Source organism: Acanthaster planci, linkage group LG03 (assembly GCF_054643075.1).
Source record: "Acanthaster planci isolate LZ-2023a linkage group LG03, COTS_SCS, whole genome shotgun sequence".
NCBI lineage: Eukaryota > Metazoa > Echinodermata > Asteroidea > Valvatida > Acanthasteridae > Acanthaster > Acanthaster planci.
This window is the reverse complement of record NC_141779.1, coordinates 24,373,811-24,386,712: the sequence shown is the minus strand read 5'-3', so window position 1 is coordinate 24,386,712 and position 12,902 is coordinate 24,373,811. Positions and strand designations below refer to the sequence as shown.

Here is a 12,902-nt window from a genome sequence, read left to right as displayed (position 1 = left end):
ACTTAGCCTTGCACGTTAACACCAACTTCATTGAAGAGTGCACCACAAAACAGGAATCCTTGCTCAGCAAAATGTAACCCATTCAAATAGAGTGAATCTGAAGTCAACATAGCCATGTTGGAGTTCCAGACGCAACTTAAAATCCAAGTACCTTTGGGTCATTAGTTTCATGAAAATCTACACGGACCTTAGCCCCAACTTTTTTTTACTAGTGGGTGCTAGGTACCTGTACAAATGCCAGACAAGCCAGGACTGAACAGTTTCAGGACCTGTTTCCCATGACTCACCCCTCCTTCCCCGGCGTGGGGTTTCCAAGCTCAATCGAGTCGGATGGTGGCCTCAACCTGTGGATGACCAGGGGCGTCTGCGTGGACCAGACCAAACCTGACCTATTGAGGAAGTCTCGTTGGCGGATTGCTGAGAGCATGTCGCCAACATTTTGGTTGCTGAGGAAGAACGTAGCAAGGTACTTTGGAGTATCTGTGGAAATGTAAAAAAAATCTGTATTTTGCAATACACTGATGGGATCATTTCTTGAAAGCCAAATTTCTGAAAATTGATATTTTCCTCAAAAAAAAAAAAATAGGTACTGGTATAATCACATTTTCCTATATTGGTGGGTGTGGGAAAAGGTCATACACTGACCTTTCTTAATACCAGTGACATTTGTAAGCAGATGTTATTATTAGACTATGAATAAGGTACTGTATCTCTGCAAGGCTTTGCAAGTACCGGTACTAACAACCCAAGCCAAGGTTCTTTCAGTGGTGATCAGTGGCAATGTGTCATCTAAACACAGCATTTCAAGAACATGAAACTTAAAGGAGATAACTAAATAGACTTGGCCAAGAAAATAAAGTGAATACTTTCAATTGGCAGTTGGCCAAAACAATCCAAAATCTCTTTCAAAACCAATGATTAATATTCAAATAGTGCCAAGTTTGACAACAAAAGAACTATTTCAATCTCTTTTCCCTTTTTTCACCCTTATCTGTCTCAACCTGTTCACATTTCCTGCCTGTGAAGAACCTCAATTGGATTTCTCATTGCTTTGGTCATCAGAGCTCTCCCGCTTTTCTCAGAAACATTTCTAAAGAGTGAACTTTTCGACTTAACAAAACCGTCTTCATTCTTCCTGATGTTATTAAGATAATATATGACCAGCTCACGTCGTACTATTCCCTTCCGTTGCTTGGGTTCACAGAAGTTCTTGACCTCTTATCAGAAGGTCTGAGCTTTCCTACATACCAAAATATATCCTAACCTAATTTTCTGTTTCAGTTAATGTTTAAGACTCTTCCAAAATAACCGTAAGAAATACTGCAAACTCTTTAAAATGGGAAATTTCTTGGGCCTGTGGAATAGAAGTTCTTTAAAAGCAAATCACAACAGGGAAGGAAGCATCATAATATACACAGCATGTAATGAAAACTTGGATAATGTAAGGTTGTTGCCTGCTGTCAATCATGAGGTCAGGGTTCCAGTCTGCAGAATCATATTCCTTGTGTCCCCAGGCAAGAGACTTTGCCACAATAGCATCATTGCAACTTGGAAGAAACATTATGTGGGCAGAGTTGGTTACTTTCATGTTGATAACAGACCAGGTATGATAAAAGGACTTGAATAGCTATTTTCGCCAAGTGTGCGGAATTAGAAGTGCAATACCGCTTTTTCTAAAACGTGGTTCTTGATAAGAAATTTAATATCTATAATGTCATACAAAAGACCTTTACAAAATGGCTCACGTACAAAAATACTATGATCACATATATGTATATTTAGTATACGTGTATGTCTGTGGACACTTGAAATTAGTGTAAATTTCAAGTGATATTAGAATCATAATCATATTGATAAAACTGTGAGAACATGAATGATAAAAGTGGTATGTCTGATTGCTGTGGTTCCACTATTCATTTTGGGTCTAATGAGTTGACTGCACTTTTGAAGGCAGAAGCTATCACAATCCTGGTACATGTAATTTAGTTTTAAAATTTCCGCTCCAAGGTTGAAAATGAATAGTCCAGGAAATCATGGCAGACAGAAGGGTTCAAGAACCAATCAACAGATGGGTAATCACAGGACACTTCAATGCCACCCGTTGACAGGCTAACTTGGTGTCTGGACTAACCAGGTGGATCAAGAAGTCTGGCCACTTGACCACTGGGTGAGAGTGAATGGTCAGTCTTCAGGAACCCACGCCATAATCACATGAGCCTCACCTAAGCCCTGTGGGTTCTTCCAAATTGCCAGCTTTTGACGGCATTTCTTTAAAAGCCCTGTGTGGCTGTTGGTTCTTGTTTGAGCTCAGCAAGATGAGCTATTGGTTTCCCCTGAGGGCCTGCCTTCCTGTTATCGTCTACATATGTCTTACTTTGCCTTGGGGTTTTGGAGTAAGGGAGGACAAGACTAATATTTAAGAAAACTTGTTTTTTGGAAAGCTCTCTGGGATGTTTATGTCTGTTCTGTGCTTAAGGCGGATACAGTGGGTGTTCAAGACCTTTAGTCTGAAGATTTCAACAAGCTGCAGGCTGAGAGCAACATACAGGCCTTGGGTAGTAAGGAAGAACATTTAAGTGAGAATGCACCAACCAGCGATTACAGTAATCTTTGCTGAAGACTCCTCTGTGACCGATTCTCATTTTCCTGGTTCAGACTTCAGACTAATGAAGTCACACGGGAGTGGAATCTTCACATTTGACTTTTTTAGAGTATAGGTCACAAAACTCTTGTGGGTTTAAGATCCAGATTACCACCACCAAGCAGGAGACGTCTTTTGGCTGACGGAATAAATATGAACCATGTTGACTTTGATTTGGCTACTTCCTCTGAATGTTGTTACATGCGATCAGATGGAGGACACATGCTGAAGCAAACCTTCAGATGCTGGATGAGCTCAACTATCTGTATATTTCTATTGGAACAGTTTGCTTTGGTGAGGCATCTGAGTTCGCTGCTTAAATTATTGAGAATCAAATAACTACCGGTGCAGTTGACTGGAATGGTGTGAGGGGATTCCTGTTGGATGATAGAAGTCTTTCACCAGTCTGAGACAAACTGCTGTGTTTGTCACAGTTGATGCATGAAGAATAAAATCTGATTGGTTGCTGCCCTGGGTAATGATACAGCTGTAGGTTGTTGACAGTGCCTACCAATCAATGGAGCTCTGACACAGGAAATTGAAGAACAGCATAAAAGTTGGCAGCTCCCTTGTCAGATTTAAAATAAGTGCTAAGGATCATTGGGCTTAAGTACCTGTCGGAATGTTCAATCTCCAGTCACTGACTCACCTTGTCACTGCACATTAGCTGCTCATGCTTTGTTAACATCATTCACACTTATTGGAAAGATGGGTGTGACTCAAGACAAAACTGCTACAACATGTCCTAATGGGATGCAAACCCCTGTCTTCACGGATGGGTAAGTGGTCTTACAATGTACTATCCACTCACAGCTACATGTACTTAATATAGCCTTCATTTTGCCATCTTCATCAAGCTAATTCTTGGACTCCAGGCCTCTTTTTTGCAGCTTGAGTCATAAGTGTTTTAAACTCACTTCCAAAAACACACAATCTGTGTTCATGGGAGTTACTGAGTATGGAAAGAATTTATCAGCTGTGTTGTAGCTTTTCAGTTTCTTATAAGAACAAAAATATAAGGCAACAGAAATTATGATTGAGCACACACACATAGAAAACCAAGTACCACTTCACCCTTGGTTTTAAATATGAATATTTATTTTGATTGAGTTTGGTATGAGTAGAGAGAAAAATGAAGGCAGGCAGATTAAAGGCTGCTGAGACTTTCTGCCTGATGATGTTAAAAATGACAATAGGGAAACCCAACTTGCCGACAGATGGTTGCAACAGGCTGGTATCTACCAAGATAGAAAATCTTACATGGATAGTACATGTAAGGGGTCATCCATTTTTGTCAACACTTTCACCAGCGCACAAACCGCATGCTGGGGGAGGGGATGAATTGGTTGCGTACGCTTTAGAAACATGTTAAAAATGATGATTATCAAAGACCGCCCAACTATCACCCTCAACTATTGCACTTGTGCAGACAGTGCACAGGACTCTGATGCATCATTTATACAAGTTCGGACAATGGCTGTTTCTTAACCACTCGATGATTTTGCATGGTGTCATATAATTATGAAAAAAGTACACACAGAAGTACCAGGCAAAATTCACTAACGTTGAAATCACAGCCCTGTGTGATAGTCTTTGAGCAGCTTCCCCCAAAGCTCTGCTGCACAGTGCGTGCAATGAGGTTTGGAACCCAGACACAGGTGTATTTTACAGTTTATTTATGTACGCATTTTCCCTTGTGTGGAAAGGTGCCCTGCTAAATGCGTGCTTAATACACACAAGTTTGTACATATACATAACGATAAGTAACATAGCTGTATACTTTTACCACTTTTTATAAGCTTTTGTGAAGGAAAAAATCAAATCAAAGGTACATTTGCTGACTGCTATTTTTGGCCACAAAAAATGGACACTTTTATTTTAAGAAAAAAGAACCTGTACATCGGGCAATTTGTCCTTAATTTTACTTGCCCGAACTGAAAAAAGAAATTTCTCCCTGGCAATCTGAAAACTGTGAATGTGGAGACCTGTCATGGACATTGTTTTTCCTCCTGCCACTACTCTCTGGTTGTCTTCTGCACATTAACAGCCTTACATTGTGAGTTACAATGGGTCCTCTGGCACCACAGAGAAATCATCATTTTATTTTGTCCTCTTTTAGAGGGGGGAAGGGGGCCAGGAAAAACAGTACGCTTTGTACGCATGTGAAAATGACGACAAAAACGGATGACCCCTAAGACCACTTACACATCTGTGAAGATAGGGGTTTCCATCCCACCAGGGCTGGTATCTACCAAGCACATGTACTTTCCATCCTCAGTTCCACTCGGGGCCAGAATATCTAGTAGATTTAGTGGGCACAGTACATTAAGCACTTGTGCCTAGTGGTTAGAAAATGTGGGACCTTCGAAAGTACCAGGGTGCCATAAGACACACAGTTTTTGGTGTCAAATGTTTCAGCATCTACCGGTATCTTAGAATTTTCAATATTTGGAAAGCTGAAAAGTACATGCAGCTTATGCACGCTTGGCAAAGCCTACACCATCAACAGGAAATCTGAGTCCCCAGTGCTTTAACAGTGCTATGAATCTGATCCGATGCCTTGGGCGCAGAAGTTCTTAGGGTCTACCAAAAATGCTTCTTCAGGCCCTGGCTACATTGAATTTATTCCTCTCCGACAATTCAGTTTACAACATTTGGATGGTATCGGGAGGGCACAACTCAGCCACTGTTACTTCACATTGGATAATGTCCCCATTTTTTTCACGAACAAAGAATAGGACATTGGCTTTCTGCATACTGTTGGATTTTGGATTATTCAGGACAGCATCTAGCAAACATTTGAAGGGAATATGAGTAAACAATTTAAGTTTTAGATTTGAACTAATTCCTAAGGTTACTGGAACATGTACTCAGAAAAAAAGCATTAATTATAAGATGCATGTACAGAAGTACCATGCATGGGGGTCAGGGTTCGCTTGGTAACCAAAAAGGCCATCCATACAGGTATGACCTGCATACCTGAGTGGTAAGTTACTGATATCGGCACCTTGACACGAGCAGACTGGTAGGTGTCTGTGTTCAGGGCTATGATCTGTCAAGACAAAAGGACAGATAAAAATCATGAATCACTCAAAAGTAATGTAAATAATAGACAGTTTATCAAATAACGCACAACTGCGGGTAATTTCATGAAATATTGATCTGGATGACTGTTAAGCTGATACCGGCAAACACAGCTTTGGCAAAGTACCAGTATTGGAACATTTTCCATATTCCATTTGCTGAAAATAAGCAAAGCTTTAATTCATGACAAATGTTGCTTCGTGACAGCATGGATTGTGATTATACTCTTCCCAAAGCTCCAAAATAGTCTGTGCTTCCTGCAGAGGCGATGGGCAAAGTTGTATGAAGGTCTGGTCACCTTCAAAGAAAAGCACTGAAGTGCATTATGTACAAGTTTGCCTCTACTGAAGAGAAGATATGCCAGTCTACCAAGCTGCTTGAAAAATAGCTGGAAGTTTGCCACGTAAGGAATAAGGTTTAGAGGAGTAAGCTTCAAACTCAGAAGACCAATTCCCCACTCTCTATTTTTGAAAATAAAATCTGGTGCAAGATTTGGCTCTAAGACAATAACAAATTCTTGTGACATGAGACAATATACACTCTTCCAGAATGTAAGTAAACAAGCCCCACACTGTCAAATGTTATTGCAACAATTTATACTTTTTTTAATCAAACAATCATTTTCCAAATAAGCCTTCTTAAAGTAGCATGTACCCAGTTACATTTCAACAATAATCTGAAACTCCAAGAAAAATCCCATATTGTAAGAAACAAACCACAACACACATGCCCACACTCACACTTACCTTACAGTGTATGTACATCTACTTATTGTGGACATTCCTTTCTTTCTGTGCAGTTAAGAAAACTCAGTGAAAATATTCATTTTTCTTAGAACTGGGAACATGATTTTCAGCTGGCTTTTTGTACAAGGTTTCCTTGCCTATTCCTCTTCCGACAGATGACCCCTACCCCAAAAGGCCTCTAAACCCCTTTTTCAGAGAAGGGGAAATGTCCGTTCCACAGAATGTCTTCCTTTCCTGCATTGTGTGGACATCTTTTGTTCACAAGTCCACACTAGGTATACAAGGTTAGCGCGCACACACACACAAGTGTGTATTTGCCTGCAACTGGGGACCCCCTATTGTTCCTCTTTTGTTTGTACTTTAACTTTTTTAGAAGACCACCCATATGTTTTGTACACAGTTGTCAATCGGGGACCCTCTGTCAATCGGGGACCTTATTGTCCTCTATTGTTCAGGGTTCCCAATTGAATGCAGAAACAAACTCACCCACACACAAGTGTGTATTTGCCTGCAATTGGGGACCCTCTATTGTTCCACTTTTGTCCATACTTAAACTTTTATGGAAGATCTCCCTTACTGTATGTCTTGTACACAGTTGTCAATCGGGGACCCTCTGTCAATCAGGGACCTTATTGTCCTCAATTGTTCAGGGTCCCCAATTGAATGCAAAACAAACTCAACGCTATCGCACCCAACATTATGTGGACTTCTTTTGCGCAGAGGTCCACACTATGTATGCCATGCCTGCACACACAAACCGAAACACACACAGACGTCTCCACAAGAAATGATGACATCATCTGTCCAAAACCAGTCCCTGCCAATCACACAAAGAGGCCAAGACAATGTTGGACATTTCAACCCTGAGGGTTTCAAACAAGCATCTGACTCTCGTCCCCTGAGGACAGACACCGAAGCATAAGACAGAGTAGTACAGATGTCATCTGGCCTTTCTCCTTGAGTCTTGTGACTTGAAAGGGAAATTGCAAAGGACAGCTGTGGAGGGTCAGGGAACTACTTAGATCCTCCACTCTTCCTCTCATTCTGTTTCTATGGACTGCTACTACCGGAAATTTGCCAAAGAAACAACGTCATAAGACCTGAACATCTGCCAGCTTGTGGAGTTCAAAAAGAAAGGACATCCCCAAATCCGTTTCTGTCACAATGAACATAGAGACATACAATTTCACACGCAAGAGAGTGAGTAGTCTTGAAGTGACCTTCAGAAACTACATATTCCCCTGTACCATTAAAAAATTGCTCAATGAAGGTCTTTTGTGAAATCTTGAGGACATTTGTTTTTACATGTATGTGAAGTTCTTAGAAGTAATTTATTGGTAGAATTAAATAAGAGGCCTCATCTTTTTTCTGCAGAAAATAAACAGACATGTCTGCTATAAACAACCCCCCACAAAAAATCATATTATGCCCCCCAAAACTTGCCACCAAAAACATTGTACTTCAATGTCTGATGTTAAATTTGGTTAAAACATCAATAAATAAAAACTTTTGTGTCATGTGAGCACTCACCATACCTCAAGAGTGATGTCGCCAATATTATCTGTATCAGGTGTGCCATACATGTAGGCCTGACAGGTAGGGTCTGTCTGGATATATCTCAACCACTCAGGAAGGCCTGGTTTGCCAATAAGGGAGGGCTTGTAGATAAGTGGGCCGGGCTGGTTGGGCCCTGAAATGTCATGGGTCAGGATAAGAGAATTGTTAGTGTTGTAAATGTCATTAGGATTGTTGACATAAATTGACCATTTCAAAAACATGTTGTAATGTGAGTGTACATAACTACGAACAGAACTGTTTAGATTGAACCACAGACTATGCAAGCAAGTATTGTTGTCTTCAACACTTCAGTAAACACAGGAACATCATAAGTTCTCTTACAATGGGAAGGACTTTCCTTGAGAACAATCTAGGTAAAAGTTTGGCTTCCTTTTTAAAACGAGAACGTGGGAGGAAGTATGACTGTGCTTGATTCAGAACTAGCAGGTGTTCTGAGTGCTAAGGCCACTGCCTGTTCAACATCAAATGCTTTCTCACAGGCATTTCAGCAGCCTTAGTTGAACCATTTTGCAAACCCCAATTGTCATTCCCATGTTGCCATTGGCTGTAACTTTCACAACATATATGTACATGGTCAGTGACTTCTTTTTACGATTTTTATTTTCAATGGTTCACTCTGTACTGTTCACTCTGTATTGGACAATTCCAATTAAATCAGAACAGTTGGCAGGTATCTCTGTCATAGGACGCCATGTTTGCAGGAAAATTACAACTGCGAATTCAAAATTATCAGGTGTGAGTGCTCCTAATGTGTAAAATGTTCTTTAATACACAAAAGCGCATTGATCCAATTGCCTTGGGAAATATGGCACTGCACATCCAAAATACCAATGCAAATGGCAACGCACAGGAAGTGATGTCATATGAGAGACCTACATGAATATGTACACATTTAACCAAAACACATAGAGCCATGTTGTCCACTATCAAATGCTATCCTGGATCAGAATATTTAGGCAGTTTTCTATAAAAAGCATTGTAGTCTGGTACGGTAGTTGCAAGTGATGTTTCAAAATCCTGGAGTGTTCAGTACATTCTGGGCGCCTAGATGTATACAAAATGCAGCCTACCGGTACCTTAAATCCATTGTATGTATTGTCTGAAGTATTCTCTAGACTTTTTCACACAAGAGGCCACTTTATTAAGATCATTGGCATGAAAGTGAGTCAAATTCCCCCGAGGTGTGGGGATGATGGGGGAGGGATGAGTAAAGATCTTGTATTTTAGACCTCCAACATGCCCAGGGTTTTTCCCACTGGTCATCCGCCGGCCTGCTAACCATCAGCAATCGGTATTTAGTCACTCTCTCATGGTCACCAGGGGGAATCGGTTGATGAAATGGGAGCAAATGAAGACAAAAAGATGCAAACTGTTAAAGACTTTATTTCCTATCTAGAGGAATGGAGATATTGCATGGTGGAGAAAGTATGAAGGGAAGCGAGTGATGAGGAAATTAATTTCACCTGTGATGGTACACTTGAGGAAACATTTCCTTGCAATTTTGCGGCAACTCAACACGGCTACTGCCAAAATGTAAGCAATGTGGGATGCAGTCTAAAATTTAAAAGTGGGGAAGTAATTTAGCTTGAAGGAATTCACCTTACAAAAATTGAAAACGAACTCAATTTTGTGGGAATGTTTCCCCCTCCCCTTTAGTCATGCCCTCCTTCTGGTTCATCCTAGGATAGTAACCACGCTTGACCCAATAATGCTAAATCTGGTGATATTCAATATCTATAGGATCTTGTTCATCAGGCCATGACAGGTCTCTTGTCCTTGCAGAAGATTTCTATTGGATTGCTGTGTTTTGATCCAACTGATTCAGGACATTTCTTGGAAAACAAATGTGAAAAGACTTCAGGATAAGAGGTAAATAGTATCTGCAGGTTCAGAATCAACAGAGCGTTAGAATATTTACCCAAGGAGAACGGTCCGAAGAAGTTTTCTTTCTCAAAGACATACTGGAAGTTGATGCCGACTGTTGCCTCTTCGCCCCTTGACAGAGAGATGGCGGACACAAAAGCTGTGGTAAAAAGGGAACAAAAGGATACAATACAATTGTTCAACTAGGTCTTTTCAGTCATAATATTTCATTTCATATTGTCCACATTTTTAAATGTATGCTGTTGAGGGAACAACTTTTAGGGCAAGTTACTGGATGTCCATTGTTTGGGAAAAAAGTCTGGGAAGTATTCTCTGAGCTAGCAATACTCAGTTCAAGCCAAGCTGGAGCAGGTTTCAGATGCACTACGTGAAGTGACTAACTCTAAAACAGATGTTTTATCCAGTTGAAACACTTTCTAATGCTCTGTACCTAGTGTCAGAAACGGCACCATGTCTTTTGTACTCTGATGTTGTCTTCTGGTTGGGAACTATCAACTATTGCCTTGATAATTCTTGAGTTCCTTCTACCATCCTACACTACATCGAGGAATGACAGCAATTCCCTTTGAACTGTGTAAATGTCTGAGCACTTAGTGTTGTATTGTCTGGTATATGCCCGGCCTCAACGTGACTAAGACAATACACCACACGTTTTAAAATCACATATTTTTTCTTAGAACCAAGGCTGAAATTGAAGTCAAGAATTCTTTTAAAAGGATGCACAGGAGCAAAATTTTAGAAAGAAAAGGAAAATCCTGATCAGGTTTTTCCTTCCGATAATGAAGTACAAAAAAAGTACATGTAGTGGGTATTTTGATGTGCTTTTTTTCCCCCCAGTCCTCTAAGGCTACAAACGTGAATCCTGTGCTGCTGACTCATCCCCGGTTTGGGGATTTGCTGGCAAGGGACCAGAAAAGCCAAATCAAACACAAATTCACTTTACATCTACCGTACAATGCATTAGAGGGAAAAAAATTGGCAGAACAAAAAGACAAATGTAGCAGGAAGACTTTCTCCACAAAAGTGCCTAAGTTGTTGGTAACATTTAATTTTATTACAAATTTACTGCTAATTCCTTTCCTGATTCTGGACAAATTCTCTGCACCAAATGGTCAAGAATGAAAGTTTACAGCACACTGTTTTGTAACCTGTATAAAAGTTAAAAGCAAAGCTTAACTGAAAATCAAATTACCAACATGTGGACTAGTTTTATTGCTACAGGAACAAGAGAATGGAAGATGTACCAGCACATGTAAACTGGATTGGTTGGTAAATGAATGGGGAAAAATTCAAATTCAATTTAGGCATCTTCTGTTCTTACAAATATTAATGCACTGAAAATCGTTCCTCTTCAACACAAAGTGCAGACAACACTAATCCAATCCTGAAAGTCATGGCATTTTACCAGCAAGAAACTTGCCAGTAACTGTGTTCTGGATAGGATGTTCCATTTACATCAAGAAGGGGTGTGAACTTCACATAAGAGAGGGGTCGGTCTAGAGGATTTTGTTTCCACTGGATAGGAAGTACACGCAACTTTTTCGGCGACAAACTACAGAAGCAAACTGCTCGCAGCTGATGACTGATCTTTTTTCTTCAGTGAAGAGGAAGAGAGAACGATGGAGTGAGATCCATAGGGACAGGATAGGGTCACCGCTTAGTCTAAAGCGACCCGTTACCAGCCTTGCCTTCTGGGTCCCAGTAAGGTCTTCAGTGCTGGACTTGACAAGAGCAGCCAAGGGCTAACGGACGGGCATTCAACATTGTTAGGATTTTTTTTTTGTTTCTGTCTTTGTTTTGGTTTTATACAAAATCTTGTCATGATGGCAGTTGTTATGCGCACATTTCTCCCTGTCCAACTTGGGCACAAGAAGGCGATACACATAAGGTTAGTTGACTTGCTTATCAAATTTCTACTCAATCATGTACTAGCAGGTAAAGTGCATGCGTAGGCATGGAGAAAGGAATAAAAGGGACCATGAGACCACGACATTCATCAATTCTGCTACTGAATCTTCAACTGTTTCATGGAGTACCATACTTGTGAATTGTGTGAAAATGATGGGTCATTAATGTCATCATAATCTTTCAGCAGTTTATTTGCATGTGCGTAGAGTGCAAATTCCTCTACATGCCTTGAAAATGAAATCATGGCACCAGAAAAGCAACACAAATTTATCCTTATAAGGTTACAGTTTGGATTTAATGTTCTAGCTACTAATATGATGAAACATGGCATACATGTACAGATATGCAAACTCGTCTGTCTCAGCCATTCAATGTTGAAGCTTTCTATTACAATTACACGTAGTATTTGTGCTTGAAAAAAGTTGATCTCCAGGACCTACATGAATATTACAGGTATAAAGACAAATGCATGAGATTGATTGTTGGAAATGATTTTTTTTTTCTCAATCAGAGTAAAGGTTGGTTTGATGTACAAGGTACATCTATTTTGTTGAGAAAAAAGTCAACAAATTGAGAAGACTAAATATCTAAAACAAAACCAACTCAAAACCCTCCAAAAACTACTCAGAACTTCAAGACTTATTCTTATTACATGTATATCATTCTTTTGACTTACTATCTTTCTACACTTGTTTCACAGTTTGCGACTGGAAAGTAATTTCTTTGACTTCAAATTCATTTAGCTCAGGTAAATGTACACTATTTATGTACCGGTACCCCAACTTGTGTCCAACAATACTTCCCTGGAGGCAACCATGGAAGGGGAGGGGGCATTTCAAGGTTATGTCTGGTACAGGTACATGTGTGTGTACGAACTGAGTATCCCCTCCCCTCCCTTAGGGTTGGGCTGATGGGTACCATTTCAACTGGATGCCAAGTGCACATGTGAAATCTGCACATTTCCACCATTTGAACTGAAATTCATTGTGCATGCTCAAATCAGTGCACCCCATTCCAAGCACGTATGAACCTGAGCGTGCATGCGATTAGTCCCCACCGAA

At 40.3% G+C, this 12,902-nt stretch overlaps 2 protein-coding genes across 14 annotated transcripts in view; one reads left to right on the top strand and one right to left on the bottom strand.

Annotated features, from left to right (window-relative positions):
- The window catches only part of LOC110973106 (epsilon-sarcoglycan-like), a 56,191-nt gene that overhangs the window by 21,641 nt on the left and 21,648 nt on the right, over window positions 1-12,902 (bottom strand). For all 4 annotated transcript variants that reach the window (XM_087134027.1, XM_087134028.1, XM_087134026.1 and 1 more), the window contains exons 2-5: window positions 9,968-10,072; window positions 8,007-8,161; window positions 5,621-5,693; window positions 288-480 (exon numbers count right to left, since the gene is read on the bottom strand). In XM_087134027.1, the coding sequence (XP_086990153.1) occupies window positions 288-480; window positions 5,621-5,693; window positions 8,007-8,161; window positions 9,968-10,072 (526 nt within the window). The remainder of the gene's footprint in view (window positions 1-287; window positions 481-5,620; window positions 5,694-8,006; window positions 8,162-9,967; window positions 10,073-12,902) is intronic.
- LOC110973105 (uncharacterized) overlaps window positions 11,619-12,902 on the top strand; it is a 200,743-nt gene continuing 199,459 nt past the window's right edge. For 3 of the 10 annotated variants that reach the window (XM_087134020.1, XM_087134014.1, XM_087134015.1), the window contains exon 1: window positions 11,632-11,821. In XM_087134020.1, coding sequence (XP_086990146.1) covers window positions 11,754-11,821 — 68 coding nt within the window. In that variant the 5' untranslated portion in view covers window positions 11,632-11,753. Of the gene's footprint in view, window positions 11,822-12,902 lie in introns of all 10 variants that reach the window. The other 7 variants (XM_087134022.1, XM_087134012.1, XM_087134016.1 and 4 more) reach the window with 7 other exon arrangements.